This window comes from Paramormyrops kingsleyae, chromosome 22 (assembly GCF_048594095.1).
Source record: "Paramormyrops kingsleyae isolate MSU_618 chromosome 22, PKINGS_0.4, whole genome shotgun sequence".
In the NCBI taxonomy this organism is placed as follows: Eukaryota; Metazoa; Chordata; class Actinopteri; order Osteoglossiformes; family Mormyridae; genus Paramormyrops; species Paramormyrops kingsleyae.
The window spans coordinates 923,932-944,080 of NC_132818.1; the positions used below are offsets into that span (position 1 = coordinate 923,932).

General features: G+C 46.2%; 1 protein-coding gene across 1 annotated transcript in view; it reads left to right on the forward strand.

Moving 5' to 3' along the window:
- Window positions 1–7,501: 7,501 nt before the first annotated feature.
- Window positions 7,502–20,149, forward strand: part of ttyh3a (tweety family member 3a) — a 59,633-nt gene continuing 46,985 nt past the window's right edge. The window contains exon 1 of the mRNA XM_072704835.1: window positions 7,502–8,791. Coding sequence (XP_072560936.1) covers window positions 8,666–8,791 — 126 coding nt within the window. The 5' untranslated portion in view covers window positions 7,502–8,665. The remainder of the gene's footprint in view (window positions 8,792–20,149) is intronic.

Below are 20,149 nucleotides of genomic sequence, written 5' to 3' on the forward strand. Positions count from 1 at the left end.
CTCAAGGATTCAGCTTGCACTACGTAATGAATATGAATCAACAAATTCCATTTCTATTCTGTTTTAGTCTGTATCGTCATTTCCAGCGCTACATTGCAGTTTATTTGCAGTTTGGAGAATTGTAGTACCCAAATTTCTCCACAAGATGGAGATAAATATGTACTGCAGTTGATGAAGTGCTGTTGGAAAGGTGGGAGCGTGTATCCCTCAGAACCAGGGGCGTCGGAGCAATTAAGGGAGCCCAGCACTTTGGGGGGGGGGGGGGGGGGGGGCAAAAAATCCTCCCTGCTTGGCAAAATCAAGAACGCACCAACCTAAGCAGGGGGCTCAGGGTGACATTTTCTCAGGGGAGCCACAATTTAGCCAGTTCCCTGCTCAGAACTCACCAATAATAATAATAATAATAATAATTTATTGCACATTTGCCTCACACCTCAGGGACCAGGGTTCTAATTTCTGCTCCAGTTCTACATATGTGGAGTCTGCATGTTCTCTCCGTGGGATTTCCTCTGGGTACTCCAGTCCCCACACAGTCCAAAAAAATGCTAAGGTGAATTACAGTTTGAGAGAAAAATTGTCCATAAGTGTGACTGGTGTGTGAGTGTGCCCTGTGTTGGGTTGGTGCCCCATCTTGAGTTGTACCCTGCCTTGCGCCAGTAGCCTCCAGGACAGGCTCCGGACCCCCAGCTACCCTGCATAGGAGAAGCGGGTACAGAAGATGAATGATAATAATGACAATAGTCCTGTTGCCTCTAGGACATAATGGCTCAACAGGGCTGGGCCTGTCCCTAACATTTCAGGCCTGTTCCTCTAGATAGACTCTCCAGCTATTCCCCAAATTAGTCTTTTCAGCCCCTGAGCTCCTCACTATGCAGCTGCCTTGGTTTCTCTAGTTACCATATGTCTGTCTCTCAAAGCTCTCTGGATTCGCCATGCCTCTGGGGCACGTGGCCAATCTGTCTGTTTGCCCTGGTACTCGTATCCTATTGGTCCATTCGAAATGAGGATTGGGCCACTGACACAGATGATGTTAATCTTACAGACAATGCATTTGGTGGGATATTGAGATCCTACACCCCAAGCTTAAATCACAGATTGCTCCTGAAGGAACTGTAGCTCGTCTTCAATCAGGACCACGCAAAACCTGCACCTCTGAGAAGTAAAAAGCAGCACTTCCCTTTGAATGAAGGTTTGAATGAAGATGTTCTGAGATGCAAAAGAACCCTATAAAAAAGTATTCAAACAAAGTCCTGTTTTCAAACGGGCCCCTCCCCCAGGCCTGGCTCCAGGGTGGGGCCCCAGTGACCCTAGTCCGGGCGAGGGGCCCGTTGGCGAGCGCCTGGTGGCCGGGCCTTGGCCCGTGGGGCCTGGCCGGGCACAGCCCGAAAGAGGCACGCGGAACTGTCCCCAGGTGGGCCCACCACCCGCAGGGAGAATGTCAGGGGTTCGGTGCTTTGTGGATCGGGTGGCGGCCAAGGGAGGCTCTGGCGGTCCGATCCCCGGCTGACAAAACTGGCTTTCGGGACATGGAATGTCACCTCTCTGGTGGGGAAGGAGCCTGAGCTTGTGCGTGAGGTTGACAGGTATGGACTAGATATAGTCGGGCTCACCTCAACACAAGCTTGGGTTCTGGAACCAATCTCCTAGAGAGGGGCTGGGCGCTCTTTTATTCTGGAGTTGCGGCGGGTGAGCGACGCCGGGCTAGGGTGGGGCTATTGGTGGCCCCACAACTATTGGTGGCATTAACAACAGAGTTTACCCCGGCGAACGAGAGGGCTGTTTCCCTGCACCTTTGGGTCGGGGATAGGTCTCTGACTGTCATCTGCGCTTATGCTCCAAATGTCAGTTCAGAGTACCCGGCCTTCTTGGATTCCCTTAGCGGTATACTATTTGGCGTGCCGCGGGGGGATTCCATCGTTTTGCTGGGGGACTTCAATGCTCACGTGGGCAATGACAGTTTGACCTGGAAGGGGGTGATTGGGAGGAACGGCCTCCCTGATCTGAATCCGAGTGGTGTTCTGTTATTGGACTTCTGTGCAATGCGTGGTTTGTCCATAACGAACACCATGTTCGAGCATAAGGGTGTCCATAAGTGGACATGGTACGAACATGCCCGGGGCTACAGGTTGATGATCGATTTCATAATCGTATCATCTGATCTGCGGCCTTCCGTCTTGGACACTCGGGTAAAGAGAGGGGCAGAGCTGTCAACTGATCACCACCTGGTGATGAGTTGGCTCAGGTGGCGGGGGAGGAAGCCGGTCAGGTAGGCCCAAGCACATAGTGAGGATCTGCTGGGAACGTCTGGCAGAGGCTCCTGTTCGCCGGAGCTTTAACTCGTGCCTCCGGCAGAATTCCAACTGCATGCCGGGGGAGGTTGGGGACATTGAGTCTGAATGGACACTGTTCCGGACCTCCATTGTGGAAGCGGCTGTACGGAGCTGTGGCTGCAGGGTGGTTGGTGCCAGTTGTGGCGTTAACCCCCGTACCCGATGGTGGACACCAGAGGTGAGGGGGGCCGTGAAGCTGAAGAAGGAGGCTTACCAGGAATTATTAGCCCGGGGGTCTCCGGAGGCAGCTGATGGGTACCAGCGGGCCAGGCGGAACGCAGCTCGGGCGGTCGCAGAAGCAAAAACCCAGGCATGGGAGGAGTTCGGTGAGGCCATGGAAAGTGACTTTCGGTCGGCCTCAAAAAGGTTCTGGCAAACCATCCGGAGTATCAGGAGGGGGAAGCAGCTCCTGGTTCCTACTATTTATAGTGGGGGGGGGGGGGGTGCTGTTGACCTCACCTGGGGACATCACCCGGAGGTGGAAGGAATACTTTGAGGACCTCCTCAACCCTGCCTCAGATACATCTACGCACACTGCCTTTGAGAAATCTGAGGGCACAGAGATACTGAAAAAATAATAATAAAAAATAATATCCATATATATAAACCAAGAAGGACAATAAGGATAAAAGAGCACATCTCTCTGGGCTGAGGTGGCCAGGGTGGTTAAAGAGCTCCGTGGTGGTGGTCCCCTTATTTAAGAAGGGGGACCGGAGGGTGTGTTCCAACTACAGGGGGATCACACTTCTCAGCCTCCCTGGGAAAGTCTATTCCGGGGTACTGGAGAGGAGGGTGAGATCGATAGTCGAATCTCGGATTCAGGAGGAACAATGCGGTTTTCGTCCTGGCCGTGGAACACTGGAGCAGCTTTATACCCTTGCAAGGGTACTGGAGGGGGCCTGGGAGTTTGCCTATCCAGTCTACATGTGTTTTGTGGATTTGGAAAAGGCTTACGACCGGGTTCCCCGAGGTGCTCTGTGGGGGGTGCTTCGGGAGTATGGGGTCCAGGGTCCGCTGTTGTGGGCGATTCGGTCCCTGTATGAACGGAGCAGAAGCTTGGTCCGCATTGCCGGTAATAAGTCGGACGTGTTCCCAGTGCGGGTTGGGCTCCGCCAGGGCTGCCCTTTGTCATCGGTCCTGTATATAATATTTATGGACAGGATTTGTAGGCGCAGCCAGGGTGTTGAGGGTGTCCAGTTTGGTGGCCTCAGGATTGCCTCGCTGCTTTTTGCAGACGATGTCGTCCTGTTGGCTTCATCTGCTGGGGATCTCCAGCATGCACTGGGGCGGTTCGCAGCCGAGTGGGAAGCAGCAGGGATGAGGATTAGCACCTCCAAGTCCGAGACCATGGTTCTCAGACGGAAACGGGTGGTTTGCCTTCTTCGGGTCGGGGAAGACGTACTGCCTCAAGTGGAGGAGTTTAAGTATCTCGGGGTCTTGTTCACTTGTGAGGGTAGGCAAGATCGGGAGCCGGATAGACGAATCGAAGCGGCGTCTACAGTTTTGCAGGCACTTAACCGGTCCGTCGTGGCTAAGAAAGAACTGAGCCGAAAAGCAAAGCTCTCGATCTATTGGTCCATCTTCGTCCCTACCCTCACCTATGGTTATGAGCTATGGGTAATGACCGAAAGAATGAGATCGCGAATACATGCGGCCGAAAGGAGGTTTCTCCGCAGGGTGTCTGGGCTCTCCCTTAGGGATAGGGTGAGAAGTTCGAATATCCGGGAGGCCTCAGAGTAGAACCGTTGCTTCTTCATGTGGAAAGGAGCCAGTTGAGGTGGTTTGGACATCTTGTGCGGATGCCTCCTGGGCGGCTACCCGGAGAGGTTTTCCGTGCATGTCCTACAGGAAGGAGGCCCCGGAGCAGACCCAGGACTCGCTGGAGGGATTATATCTCTCGGCTGGCCTGGGAACGCCTCGGTGTCCTCCCCGAGGAGCTGGTAGAGGTAGCTGGGGAGAGGGAGGTCTGGGTGTCTCTCCTGAAGCTGCTACCCCCGCGACCCGAACCCCGGACAAGCGGCAGGTAATGGATGGAATAATGGATGGATGGATGTTCTGAGATGCTTAAAAACCTGGACATGTGATCTGGATGCTCTGGCCCTCAGGTTTGTAGATGAATGAAGGATGCAGCTGCAAGTTGCTTCTAATAAAACCTAAGCCACTCCTTAATGGGGTGGTGAATTGGGTTATGATTATGTTTAATGTTGATGCCTGGATGTACTTCAGCAGTATGGGCTTCCTCGTTATAGAATATTCTATAAGTGATATAGGTAATGGTGGACTAACATTAAAATCCAATCCTAACTTGATCTTAAATGGAGACACAGTTCGAAATGGTCTCCTGGGGGCATTAAAGGCAAGGCGGTTTATTTTATGAATATAAACTCTATACCAGGGGTACCCAATCTTATCCGCAAAGGGCCGGTGTGTATGCAGGTTTTTGGGATAACCTGTAGGTCAGCTGTTCAAACCCAGGTGTGAAGACTTTTTCAGCCAATCAGTCCTCTAATTAGTAATCTAATTAGGGAGTTGCAGCGAAAACCCGCATACACACCGGCCCTTGGCGGATAAGATTGGGTACCCCTGCTCTATACCAAAGAAATGGTTATAGAAGACCGATATTATTATTTGATTATTTTTAATTGGTGTATTGTAATTTGCTTCTTTTCTTATAGTCCATGAAGCTGAATTTGGTGGCGGCACCATCTTTTTTCAGAAACTTCACAGTGGGTGGGGGTATTGTCTGCTTTATGCTATCCTATATTCCCTTTCTAACCAGCTACAGTTTTTGAAGATAAGGGCCAAACAGTGATACGATTATTCAGCCACATGCATAGACCCACAACCAACCCTTAGTGTTGTGATGAAGGTGAGTCGCAATATCAGGCAAGGTTCTGTGCACCAGCAGGGGGCGATCAACATCATACAGGTCAACTGTAACCATGGTTTCCTTGCAAGCAGCCAAAAGGAGTGTAAGGAGGGCCTGGTTGGTGGCTGATAATTGCAAGACTTAAAGCTGGGAATAATGTGCCAAGAAGTAGAAAAGGGAAGCTGGCTGTGGATGTGGGTGGTGCATGTGTATTGGAGGTTGACTGCCTGAAGGGCCTGGTGTCTCCTGAGTGATTCTTTTTCTAGTAGCTTCTTAATTTTTTCCCTATAGAAACCTTGACCCTTCAGGGGTATTTGCTTGCTTTCTTGTCTCTTGTGCCTCCTGCTACTTTTTGCATGTGGAGTGAGCAGTATACCATTTGAGCTAATTCCCCAAGCATGCATGAGATCCCCCCTCCCCAAGCTCCTCTTCAGGTGCTGATCCCAGGACCTGCAAAGGAAAGAAGATGAGGGGGTGGAAAGGGAAAGTTCATGCTGCTCATCAGGGAACCAGCCACATGGGACCAGCGATGGGTTAGTACCTGACCTGCCCAATCCTGTCAATTCTGCCCTGGAAATTGAGTCCTCATCCCAAATACCTCTCGGTAAAGGTGGGTGCTGTAAACTCGCAGGTCTGGCTGCCTGTCTACATGTCAACCTTCTGAGACCACACCTTGCCTGCCACAAGCTGCTTCTTTGGACTGACCAGTGGGGTCAAGATAATGCATAACAGTGCAGTATTTATCAGTTAAAGTTATACTTGACCTATTTAACGGTTTGCTTGTCTTGAAAGCAAGGTAGTTGAATTTCATTGAAATTCATTAACCTTTTGAACCAAAGCTGTATAACTACATGAGTATTATGTACTCTGAGTATTAGTGTGCTTTATTTGCCAGTAAGGGGTAGGTAGCACTGTTCCCTGATAAATCCTCCCCGTTCAATATGGGGAGTACACTTGTTGGCCCTGCATTGTGGGTGTGCTCTCACCTATAACCCAGGAAAGGGTGACTGGCTGAAATGGTCACTTTAATCTGACCGTAGTGGTAAACTAAAACATGTAAAAATGCATGGATTATTTAGTATTTTTAATTATTTGTGTAGCAACGCTGTGAGTAACTTGATACTACTTAATTCATTTTATAACTTAGAAAAAAACTTTGAGGATGTCAAGAAGTAATATTAATTATCTTTAATGCAGCTTCTTAAAGATTATAAATCATTTGCCAGGAAACTATCATGGGGAGAATTTGAATTTAAGATTACCTCAGACAACAAGACTGCTTTAATTATGCTGATTTGTGAGTATAATTGGAAAGATGGAGTTTTTTTCCCACCCATCTTGCACAGTGCCTTTCCATTACTGGGTCATTATAAGCCTTTGAACCTAAGGAAAAAACAGGATAAAGCAGATATAAAAACAAGATAGCATAACACGCAGTACGATTTCCCTGTCAAAACCGTTATGTTCCTTATGTGGTCTTTGAGAATGTGCGTTATATACTAATGTGTGGTAAAATTCATTGTTGCATGACTAGCATGTTTTAAATAACATCTGTAACGTATATAAATTGCAGAACAAATGCATTAGGCTGACTGTAAGTTTTCATGACATTCATTTATATTTAATTGCTTTGTTAATGCTTGATTTTAAGTCATTCATGTACTGTAGCAATTACAATTGATTTTAAACGTGTGGTTCAATGGTTCAGTAGGTGTCGCTGTTGCAACACACCTGCAGGGTTAGGGGTATTCATTATGGAGGCTGAATGTGCACGCTGTTTCTATGTTGTACAGATTTCCTCTGGGTACCCTGATTTCCTTCCAAAGTTCAAAGATATGCAGTTAATTAAATTGCTATCTTAAAGTTTCCCATATCTTGTACTTATGCTTAGTGTGTGGTTTAAGTTTTTCTCACAGACACACAAGAAACACATCCATCCATCTTTCGTTAACACTTATCCAGTGCAGATTTGTGGTACTAGGGGAAAATAAATGTAACTCAGTCTGAAAGTGACACTAAAGCAAACGCGACCAGAAGCTCAAACCTGTATACCCCGCAATATCAGCCTATAGTTCCTCACATTTCGTTAGGGAAGATTTCATCTTTGAATTTAATTCAAGACTGTAGAATATAGGCCCAAAGAACAGACCCAAAGGGGGATTTTGAATAACACACAAGGGGCATGTAATTCCTTCTCCCACACATCCTCGTTTTTCTCGCTCGAAGCCCACGTTTGCCCACCAGAGGTCAGTGCCCACACAGTATTTGCTTCAGACATTATCTACATCAGCTTCCTCCTCAGTGGCTGTCTCTGTGTAGGTGGGGAACTAGTGCAGCACCAAGCTGTGGCTGCCCCATAATGTTCCCGTCGTCCTTTCCATTGTTCCTCTGGATTATGGCTGATCTGCACTAAGAGGCTCCGCTTTGAGAAATGAGAGCGCTTTCGGGCCGGGTGTGAATTTTCGAAGGTCCTATAGTCTGCTGACCAGCGGTGAAATTTTGGAGAAGAAAGAGGCGATGTTGACAACAAAGAGGCACCGTGCAGCCCTCTATGCCTGAGTGGAGTCCGAGGCATAGGGGATGGCTGGATGAAGATCAAAACGCCTCCACGCCTCGGAAAGCTTCATAAATACAAGCGTGGATGAAGTCTAACACATAAAGGTTCCCGGTACGGCTCTGGATTTTATTGCCCACTAATGCAAATCGTATATTGATGAAACGTTTGTAAGGACGCGCAGTTAATTGAGCTGGACTCAAAATGCCTCGCTAGATTATTTAATTGACTAGAGGGTGGATCACATTGCACATCAACCGAAGCCACGGGATTCCGGTTTTTCGTTTTATTTCTACTGATTGCATTTTTAATTCCATCTGCAGTGTGGTAGTGTTAGACTAGCAGGCTCTGAACATTATCGCTGAAAATTTATGGGGTGGGAAAAAAGGCGAATCGACACAATATTTGCTGGGAGGAAATTAAAATATGCGTTGAAGGAGACATACGATGATTATTGGGGTTAAACCCAAAGGGAAAGACGACGCAGAGAATTACAACTGTATAAGGATCCCCTTTGGAAAGAAAAAGAAACCGTTGTCATTTTTCTTGTTTTCTTTGGTTCTGTTAGATCAACTAGACGTCTTAAGGGAACCATTAAATACAAAGTAGGCTGTCTGACTCGAGAAGCCCATGCTGATTTTAAAATCGTTGCAAGATGGTTAGCTTGCAGTAGAATAAACACGGTGTTTTATATTGACATCGAATGTGTTTCGTAAAATAATACCAGTATAAGCTGGTTTCGTAAAATAATACCAAAACAGCTGATGTGATTCTATTGTACTGACCGACTAGTAAAACACCTTGATTACATAACTGGAGTAATTGCGTTTGAACTTTTTGAACTTCTTGGATCCGGATTAACGCCATCGGTTTCGGTCCCGATCCACCGAGCCGGAGCTCAGCATCCATACCATGGCAGCGGTGGTAAGCTACTCTCCGCCCTGGTGGGTCAGCCTCCTCCACCGGCTCCCGCACTTCAACTTCCAGTTCGAGCGGACCAGCAATGAATTTCGTCCGGAGGATGCGGATTACCAGCAGGTAATTTCAATAGCCCTTTAACTGCAACCTTGTTATAATATCAAGGTGTAAATAAATATCAGCAATACTCAACATAAACAAGATCCCTTAAATGAATATTGGTCTTTTTCAAACTGTAGAAATTGTTACTTGAGTATATTTCATTCCGCAGTTTTGAGAAGGTTTTTCGTTTCGATTGAGTGACCCATATAAAATACAGGTCAGGTGGATGTTCCGTGACTGAGACTTGTCGTCATTTTGATGTGATATTTAAGTCTGTCATCCTTATTAAAATGTACATTTGTGATGAGAATTGGATTTAAATTTTTATTTTCCTCCTGTGGGTCCCAATATGCGTAATATGTGCTGAGAATGAAATTTTGGCTCCTTGACACACTATCTGTAGAACCCCCCCCCCCCCCCCCCCCCCCATCCTCCCATAATTTATGTCCATGCCCACATTTGTATGTCGCTGTGTTGCAGTTAAGATATTGACGTGAACAGGAGCTAGGTAACGTATTCTAAAGCCCACCACAACCTGACTGTGTTAACTCCAGCAAAGGGGGGCTCCCTCGCCGGCATAGTGAAGGAAGCAGATGGCTCACAGTTGAGCAAATGCGTGAGCGGCGACCGTGTGAGTCATACATCCCATACATCCGTGCTGCTGCTACTGGCTTTTCCTTTCCGTCTTTCCCTTTATGGAGAATGGTGAGAGGATGCCGCTCAAGTTCACAGGAGAGCTTTGCAGGGCTGTAAGGATGAGTGAGTGCCAAAGGCATCATCCACGCCATCTCCAATCACACACTTGGCAGCTGCTGACGGCACAGACAGTGCCCCTTCCTGGCCCCTCATGTACCCGGCAGGAAATGGGAGATTCCCATTCGCCCTCTGGGTCGCTGTTTATGTGCACCTCCTGACCCCGTTCTCCTGAGTAACCTGTACTGATCCTTCGAGGAGGCCATCCTTGTTGCGTAGCCCCGGCAAGCGTGAACTGAAACTTCTCCACGGTTTCTGCTTGCTTTGTTGCAGCCTTTGGTCCATGACATATTGGACTTAAATAAGATGGAGGTCCTTCAGAGATAATCAAAACACTTTTAGGTCTGAAGTTGTCCAGTACCTAACTTAAAGTGTTAGTGTGACTGGGATGAAATGTATTGGCTTTGAGATTCAGCCATCCACCCTAAGTAATAGCTCATCTCATTAGGGTGATTGTGATCTCAGCAGGACCATCAGGAGCGAGGCAGGGAATGACACACACACACACGCACACACATGTAGGGTAAACATATCCTTATGGGGACCGCTCATTCATTTCAATGGGAAAAATGCTAACACCAACTATAACAACCTTAACCCCTACCCTGCCCTAACCATAACCATAAGTAACCTAACAAAATAGAAGAGTTTTTGCATTTTTAGTTTTTTCATAGCAGTCACCGATTTTTATAAAATAGAGTTTTCCCTTATGGGGACCAGGAAACCGGGGGCGGCATGGTGGTGCAGTGGTTACCACTGTTGCCTCACACCTCTGGGACCTGGGTTCGAGTCTCCGCCTGGGTCACATGTGTGTGGAGTTTGCATGTTCTCCCCGTGTCGTCGTGGGGTTTCCTCCGGGTACTCCGGTTTCCCCCACAGTCCAAAGACATGCTGAGGCTAATTGGCATTGCTAAATTGCCCTTAGGTGTGCATGTGTGAGTGAATGGTGTGTGAGTGTGCTCTGCGATGGGCTGGCCCCCCATCCAGGGTTGTTCCCTGCCTCGTGCCCATTGCTTCCGGGATAGGCTCTGGACCCCCCGCGACCCAGTAGGATAAGCGGGTTGGACAATGGATGGATGGGACCAGGAAACCGGTCCCCATAATGGAAAAAAATGGATATTTATCACGTTATGGGGACGTTATGTCCCCATAAGGATAGGTAAACCCCCCCCCCCCCACACACACACACACACACACAAAAATTTCAATGCATTTAAACGGGAAAAAATCCCAACAATGACAACCCCTACCCAGCCATAACCTTAACCACAAGTAACAAAACACGAGATTTTTGGCTATTTTACTGTTTTGATTGCAGTCACACTTTTGTGTAAGACTGAGATTTCCCTTGTGTGGACTGGAAAAATGTTCTCACAAGGTCAAAATAATAGGTTTTTATAACCTTATGGGGATGTTTGGTTCACCTGAGCTGCAGGTCTGTGGAAAGTGTGTGCAAACTGGGGCCCAGACGTGTTTAACACCCCGATCTCTCGCACCTGGGCCTGTCACACTGGAGCTCTGATAGTTTCCACACTAACATAAAGCATCTTGCCAGTTCAGTTTCAGCTCTAATTAATCAATGATGAGCAATACCAGTGGGTTCCTCCTTGTATTTAGTTCACAGTGTAGATGTAGCGACATGTGTAATGTCTTTTAAATCGCCTATTCATCAGTTAATTGTGCTTTTCCCTTTATTTCAAACTGCATTGGCTGTGCTGCTTGGCCACCTTCAGCCCTTGGTATCAAACTGCACCTATGCTGACAGTCACCAGTGAAGCAGTTAATCTCCAACTAATGTCTCTCTTCCCCCTCCCCCCCCATATTGAAGTTTAGATTCAAAGTTTGTGCAAAACGCTTGAAAAGCGATTCTTTATTGATTGGATCTTCTGAAGAATGTTTTACAACTGCTCAGGCTGTGTCTGCAGGCTCCATATTTTTAAATGTAATTTGACATCATACTTTGGATAGAAATTAAGAGAAGCTGCTGCATATGTAATTTTTGATTGTGTATTGCGTCAGCCTGTGATTTTGATGCAGAAGCCCCTTTTCACTTCTGTGCATCACTTAGACTGTGAGTGATCCTTTTGTCTTTGAATGGATTTCTACTAAAAGGAAAAACCTGCTAATATCTAGAAATTGATTTAATCTTCTGCTCCTTTACTTGCTTCTACTTAAAACTACATTATTAGTCCGAAACGGATGTTAATAGCAAAGTTGTGTAGGCAGCCAGTGGCATTAGCATCAGATTTGCATGGATTTTAGTGACTTTAATTCATAAGCACTGCTATTAAACTTAATGAAAGTAATACTTTGCTGTCATCCATCCATCTTCCAGCCACTTAGCCCAGACTGGGGAGGGGAGTTGGCACGCCATCATCCTGGCACAAAGCAGGAGTGTACCCTGGATGGGTAACGGGTTCTATGTCATACAGTCTCACACACATTACATACAATTTAGTGATGCCAGTTGGCCTAACTCTGTATCTTTGGTCTGCAGCAGAAAACTAGAGAATGTGGAGCAAACTATTTTGCTTTTCGTTGAATATAAATATTTTCTCATTACTTGGATAGTTTTTCCTCTGCACCAGATATGCATGGAGTATCAGTTTTTTCTTTGTCATTATGTGATCTCATATTTTTCCATGATTCTAGTCGTATCCATGTTATTTCCATGCCATAGTCAGTAACCTTTTTTATTTTTGTTTTTTACTACCCCATTTAAATTTCCAACTCAAAGTTCCACTGAGCTGACGGTATGCTTTGCACTGATTTGGTCTTGATGTGTCTGTGCAATATCAGAATCGTTTATTGCCTGATACTTTTATATCTAAAGGTGTCGTGCAAAACAGTCAAGACGATATAATAGAGTACATGTATTTTAGGACTGGTCTATCAAATGATGCTTTACGTCTTTTCTGTCTTGTCGTTATTTTCGAAGTTGCTCATATTTGCTCATTTCAAGCTCATGTCGAGTTTGAGATGGTCCGCCTTTGGTTTCGCTCTTTTACTGAGAGTCTTCGTTAGAGATGATGTCAGAAGCAGCCGTAGCAATGTGTCCTCCTCCTCAAGATCTGTCCAAATCTGATAATCTGATCAGTTTATGAGGTGTGGACGTTGTTTTTGCATGTAGTAGCCTCAAGCAGCTATGCTTTGGGTGCAATGTCAGCAGTGACGGTCTTCTCACTTACTGTGACTTATTGTCCCCAAATAATTATGATTTCTGTTCTCAGTTCCTCTGTCAAATTTTATTAAAGTAGTATAAAGCATATATGAGCAAATTCACAGTAAATGTTGCTCTAATTTTGATGTAATATCACTTGACTAGGTTCCCCTACACACGTGATGGCCCTTATTCTTCATTTGCTGGTTTCTCCAACTGTGCTTGACCCTGAGAGGAAATCACTCAGGACCATGTTGCTCCTCTGCTAGGAGCAAACTCTAAAGTCCACATTAATGAGGTTAGGAATCCCAGTTCACACAAACAATAATTGTAGCAGAGTACTAACCTTGCCTGGTGTGTTGAGTCCTCTAGCTACCCACCTAAATATTGGATCTGCTGTTGCAGAGATATTTTGAGGGGATGACTTTTTTTTGTCTCTTTTCCAGTGTTTCTGTTAATGTCATCACACATTGAACACGTCAACTGTTTGTTCTTTAAGGCTAGACATGTTGTAGCGAAGGCTTTTTTCAAGACTAAAATTGTCAAAGTATTGCTTAACTTTAAATCACAAAAAAATTCTGGGTGGAATCCTTCAGTCACTAGCCTGTCCAGTTGGCTCTTGCTCTTAACTTGTGTGAGAAACTCTCGCCTTTTGCCGCAGAATGACACCCATCGGTAACTAGTTCTTTATGGGCAGGCTGTGAAGATGGCAGGTTTGTCAAGAAACCTGCATTACATAACGTGTAATGCTGCTAATTATCCGCTTTGCTGGTGCTTGTCAGGCGCCAGCTCTTCGCGAATGAGCTCAGAGATGTTTGAAGTCATGTGGTTGCACATCCAGCTGTGAACTTGCTGCCGTTCCGGTGTCACTAATTAAATCTGTATGCATTTTAGCATTTATTTGTTTCCATGCTGATGCTACCAGTCAGCTGGTGGCAAGATGATATCGTTGGAGCTACTTTCAGAGCAACTTGGGAGTCACTGGTGCACCATTCGAGTTCTTGTATACCAGAGACCATTTGTTGGGGGTGGTGCCAAGTTCAATGGAGGGCTGCCCTTACAGGTGTGCTAGGTAGCACAAAGACCCTCATCCGTCTTCTGCAGTTGCCCTTGACACTGATCAGACAATGAACAAAGGGAGAAACCCCCTTATGATACACTGCTTATGTGCCCCCACCCCCCAGCCTCCTCGGCAGCCTGTCCATGTCACTGTCTCTGGTATATGTCAGGTGAGTCTGCTGAGCTCACTGTCCAGGAAGTGCTGTCATTCGAGACTTGGTCATTTAGGGGAATGCATGATTTCTGAAATGTGTAAGGTGATGGGGGCAGGGGGGTAGGATATAGATTACATTGATTGTGCCCATCATCTGTGACACTATTTAAATTCTGTTAGTGTCACATCACACCTAAATAAATGCATGCAGAAATTTTGCCTTTGTTTTAGGCTGCACCCCAGTCTTCCATGATGATCAGTAATCTTCTGCTCAGCATGCAAGAGTTAAAGGTAACTTCACACAGGTTTATGCATTTAACCATATATTTTATACCACAGTACCTATAGGGTATGTGTGTTGGAGATCAGTCATGACATTTATACTTTTATATATATAATATTTTGCCGTTATCTTTTTTAAAAAATATATCTTATTTTGCACTCAAACACTGGCCAGCATTTGTATAAATGAGGCAAAACATGATGCATTTCGTATTTACTCAAAACAATATGATTATGAGTCAAAGCTGAATCACTATTGAAGATGATTTGGAGAAGAGTTTTGCAAGTGTTAGTGAATTATGCCACTTTGGAAGCAATTCCTTTTGTCGTCCGTCTCGGTGTTTTCTGACTTGTGCTGTTGATGTGTGCGGCCACCCAAATTCAAGTGACTTGCAGTAAGTAACACAGGCAAAAGGTGCTCCTGGTTTCTGACAGTTATGTACATCAGGTTAGATTTTGATGTCTGTTGAAGTAATCTGCTCACATCCATCTGTGATGGATAGATTTTTCTGATATTTTCACTTGTCTTGAATGAAGTTTGCCAATGTGGAGCTTTGGTTTTTCAAACTAGTGTGACTCATAAAAGTTGGACTAGGTTATAAATATGATTGGGGTAGCTGGGCAAAGCCCCTTCTTCCTTTTAACCAAGCCCCTCCTCCCCCACTAGCCCCGTTGACCGTCTGTCCTTCAGACTGCTGTCACTGAAATTTTGGCCATGGTCGCTATTTCCACACTGCCTTGTGCCGCTTTGCATCCCTCTCCTCTCCCCTGTCTTTTTTTAAACCAGTTCACAGGAGCCAGGACAGAACACAAGGTTCTGCATGGCATGGGATGATAGACCGCTGGTTCTGATGAATTATTGACCGTCCTAGCTGCACCCTTATACTATATTATACAGCTAGGCATTTTTAAGGGTGGCATTGAGCACAGTATCAGAGCCACCTCTTTGGACCAGTCCCTGGAGCGAGTTACTGTGGGAAACTTGACCGCTATGCAAGCTGCCAAAGGGTGTTGGGGATTAGTGAGGCGCTCAGTTGGACCAAAGTCAACAGTGGCTAGACGTGTTGACCTGAATGCATATGCTATGCTCAGCCAGTTTCTGGTGGTGTGGGGCGTGAACCGCTGATAATTTTCACATAGCTCACAAGCAAGTCCCAAAGTGATTAGGATAAATCACCCCCACAAGGGACAAGCAAATGGCGATCTAAATATTTCAGAAAACTTTTAATTAAGGAGCTCTTCAGTGCTTTCGAATAAACAGTCCGCCGTTCTGAAACTGTGTGGGTGGATGCTTTGTTGTCATGTATCTGACATGGTCTAACAACTGGCATCCTTACAGCAATGAGAAATCAGGAAGATCTTGCACCATCTGTGATTTCAGGTAGGAACTAAAGTCGTTTCTACCAATTTTAAAGCTTCAGACTCGTGAATCAAAAGGCTTTTTTTAAACTTTACCCAGCTCAGGACGCCCATGGGACTCATGAGAAGGTAACAGTGTCCATAGATCCTCCACTCCTTATTGACTGAGAGGAGGACAAAGACTCGCTTCCAGTTAACAAGCCAATTCCGTAAGTGGGATATTAGTGAGTGCTGTGCCGAGGCTCCTTAGTGCAGTCGACAGAGGCAAAGTGACACACCAACACACTAAACCCAGTAGTTCATGGCTACTGATCTCACCCAGGTTATGAGTCATTTTGACATCCCATCTCCACAAGATCAGTGGCTCTCCTGTGACAATGGACTACATTTTTTTTTCCCCTCTTTTTTTGATTTCTGTTGTTACTTTCCCATCACTGTTGCCCCTGGAAACTCACAATATAATATCTGTCTATAATGTCACCCATGTTGTTAAGAAGATACGAGTCTCATTCGGGTTAGGATGATGAACAGATTCGCGCGAGGGGGTGGGGTGGGGTGGGGTGGGGTGGGGTGGGGTGGGGTGGGGTGGGGGTGGGGTGGGGTCTCGATTCCCAGCTTGGGTTTAACGAAATGGCAGGGAGTGATGGGGAGATAAACATGGCTGCTTTGGTTTTATTGCAAGTGAAACGGGGGGGCTTCAGCAGGATATGGGGTGGTGCATTATGGTCTAAGGCAGTGTTTCTTAACCTGGTCCCCAGGGACCCTGAGACAGCTCATGTTTCTGCTCCGTCCCAGTTCCCTGCCAGGCACATTTTTGCTGCCTGGGAGAGAGTAAAAATATGGACCCTCTGGTGGTCGTTGAGGACTGTGTTGGGAAAGGATGGTCTAATGTTTGTGACCTGGGGCTGAGAGAGAAAATAGAAAAGCCTTGGATTTAAAAAGCCTCATATTTTTAGTAACTAGTCACATGACTGACTGGGCTCGTCACCTGTCTTCACCTCACTGTTGGTTGTCCACCCTGTTTATTCCAACCCCAAAGCATTTGTTGCTGAACTGCAGTTAGTGCTCATATTGCGGGCTAACATTATAATGACACAGCATTCATCTCAAAGGCAGGTTGTAGCTTATGAAATAAATTGTTGGTGAGCAAATAATAATTAGCGGGAGAACATTTCAAACTGGATTTAAGGAAGCACTTCTTTACATAGCGTGTAGTCAGAGTATGGAATAGTCTTCCTGATTACATAGTGCAAGCTGAATCCTTGGGTTCCTTTAAATCAGAGCTAGATAAGATTTTAACAACTCTGAGCTATTAGTTAAGTTCTCCCCAAGTGAGCTCGATGGACCGTATGGCCTCCTCTCGTTCTTATGTTCTTAATTTAAAGATGGGGGCGGGAGGGCTGATGAAATACCTCCCGGTCTTGTTAGCTGGCTGTAGGCTTGAAATCGGGGGCTTGCTGAAAAGGGAATCTGTAGAGCGTTATGTAACATGTTCGTTAAGCTGCTATCGAGTTGTGAGCCGGCCCTGTAGTCCACTCGTGCTTGCCAAAGGTGTACGGCGAGCTTATGGCTGCCAGTGATATCCATCCGCCGCCTCCCCGGTGACACGCTGAGCTCCTTGGAGGTGTAGGACATGTCCTGTGGTAACTGGTAATGACAGATGATGCCACTCAGAAAATCAGCGAGATGGTGAGAATCCATGGGCATCTTTGAGTCATTTTTGAGCACGTTTGTAATGGGCGGATGATCATCTTGGCACGTGATGAGTCCCTGGGTGAAAACTTGTCAGATTTGCACGTTAGTGCAATGATGAGAGCTCCCACTTGGGACTGAATTTAGCGATGCAGTTTGCCGTAAGGGCCGGTAGCTGGCCTGTGTAGCTCACTGGGGTCTCTCCCTCTGGCCTGCTGGAGTTTTAGGTTTTCCATGCTTTTTTCATTTGATCCCTTAGCCTATTAGCTGGAGCGTCTTTCCCATTTGCTCCCAGGGTTAGCTAGATCTCCTGAAGTGTAGCATAACAGTGCTGAAGTAATGGCTCCCTAACCAGCCTCTCTTGAATGTGGAGATGTCCTAAGCAGACTCGGGGACCCCCACACATTCGCCCGCGCCTCCCCCAGAGCTCTCCATAATAGACGCTTGGAGGTGGTATTTAATCATCACATCCTGTGTCCCACGGCATTTGACTCGCCCCCCTCTCCTGCTGATCAAGCTATCAAGTCCTAGTGCTACTCAGACGTGTGTGAGCGAGTGTCGATGCGTAATACGTGGGAGATGCTGGCATCCACCCCCTTCGCGTTACTCACGGCTACGACGGACTCTGCGGTCTCCTTCCTGTCAAGCTGTTCTCCGCGTGGTTCATGCCTCCTTGCTCTCCTTGTCACGTTTCTGGGAGGGGTGGAGCATGCATGTGGACGCTGCTGTGCCTGATCCTCAAGGCCGTGCGTGGTGTTGGCTGCCCTGGGGGGACATCTTGGCCACATGGGGTCTGCTGTGTCCCTTTCCCTTTTGCTGGTTTATTTTTGTGCAACCCGGCCGTAAGGCTGACGCCTTTCTTGCACTGGCCAGCCAGCCAGCGGCAGTTGTCGTCGTCCTTGTGGGATGCTTTTATGTCCCAAAAAACAATTTTGTTAGTCTTCCCAAACATTACTTTCACAGTCCAAACCAGGTTTAGCACTTAAAATAACAAATAAGTTATGCCAGTGTTGCATAATACGGTGCTGTGATACTTAATATTTTTAATTTGTGTGTGTGTGTGTGTGTGTGTGAGAGTGTGAGAGTGTGAGAGAGAGAGAGAGATTGATTAAAAATCTGTTATTTTTGGTTTCCACAAGGGGAAATTCAATTTCATAAAAATGTGACTACAATCAAAAAACTAAAAATGCCAAAAGTCTTGTACTTTTTTTTGGTTACTTATGGTTAAGGTTAGGGCTGGGTAGGGGTTAATGTTGTCAAAGCTGGGATTAGGGTTCTCCCCCATAGAAACAAATGGAGAGACCCCACAATTATATGGGCACCTCTTATGTTTGTATTAGTGTGTGTTTCTGGCTCTCTGTGAGCTGCTCAGAGCCCCTTATTGTCGACTTGTGACTGACATAACCGTGCATATGGATATTTCTACTATAGAAACATTCAGACTAAACACTATCTTTGGCTGGCAGAGGGATAGGTCACTCACCGGATAGGTCACTCACCGGATAGGTCACTCACCGGATAGATACACCCCAGATCAGAGAGAGCCCCTCCCAGCTCCTGGGGAAGACTGCCCTGCAGCCTTCAGGCTTAACCTTTCTACATACCATCTTATTTGCATTGAGTAGCATCCCTTATGTATACAAAGAATGTCCTTTAGTCTTTATTACCCTGCTTTTCTGATCACCTCTGAGAAGCAGGATTGCCCCTCTGGAGGCTGTTTCTTCCACATTTCTGCTCCTCCCCCCTCACACACATTTGTTACATTAGGGAAGGGGGCTCAAACGCAACTGTAGGCCCATGCGGGAGGTAGCTTTAAGGTATTGATTGAAAATGGCACCCCGAGGGCGTTGACAGAGCAGGGGGTCAGAAAATCCCACCCAGGGACCTACTTTGTGTGACGGTGACGCTACTTTTGGAGTGGCTGAGATTAGGCTAATTCGGACGCTCTGGGCGGTGCGTGAGTGTGGGGGAGCTGGGGGAGGCAGCTTTCGCAAGCGCTTGGTCCTTCTGCAGAACAAAGCAGCTGGATGCAGTTAGAAATTCAGCCTGGAAGAGCTCCAGCGAGGGGCTTGACGTTTTGACAGTGCTTCACTATTCTCATGCCATCTCCACTCGTACGCCATCTGACCCCCTCCCCCCCCCGGAGGGGAGCGTTAATTGCCGGTGCCGTGGTGTCTGTCCTTGCCCACTGCCGTTAGGCTACATGTCCATCAGGAGAATGAGAGGCTTTCTGGACATTTCAGACCCTCTTCATGTATAATATAGACCCTTTGTGTCTTTTCCTGCAGAGTGTTCACTGAAAAAAGAAAGAAACAGAAAGACATAGCAGTAATGAAAGCTTTTTCTAAGTGCCTGGGATGACAAACGCCACATTGACTTTTTTCTTTATTCTTCTCATCTTCTGGTTGGAAGAGGAATGCTGGAAAAGTGACTTTGCCAAAATGATTACAAATAGTGTTTGACAAGCATTGAAACTGAGCACTAAATTTCAATAAATTTCAAAACGGTAACTTTGCATATTGGTTTATTTTTAGGATAAGTGTAATTCAACTTTAATTAATCGATGGATGGTTTGTTGAACCTCCTTGTGCTCCAAGGAGAAAAGAACCCCATTTTGCCCCCCCGGTGTCTGTTTCAATGTGCCATATTAGTTAATATTAGTTTATAGGTGTGTTCTCGGTATGCTATAACTAAACTGGTCTTTATGTGTCATTGACATCTGTGTCCTGTGTATCAGAAGCCCAACCTGCCTGAAGCTGACTCTCTTTTCATGTTACACACAAAAACTGAATCTGACTCCTTATAGCTATTTATCAGATGTTTGTTTTGCTAAAATTAGTTGTTTTTAGCTTTAAGGCACCTCTGTCATTAACCTTTAGTTTGTGACCTGTGTCTGTTTCTAAAAGTGTCTCCACTC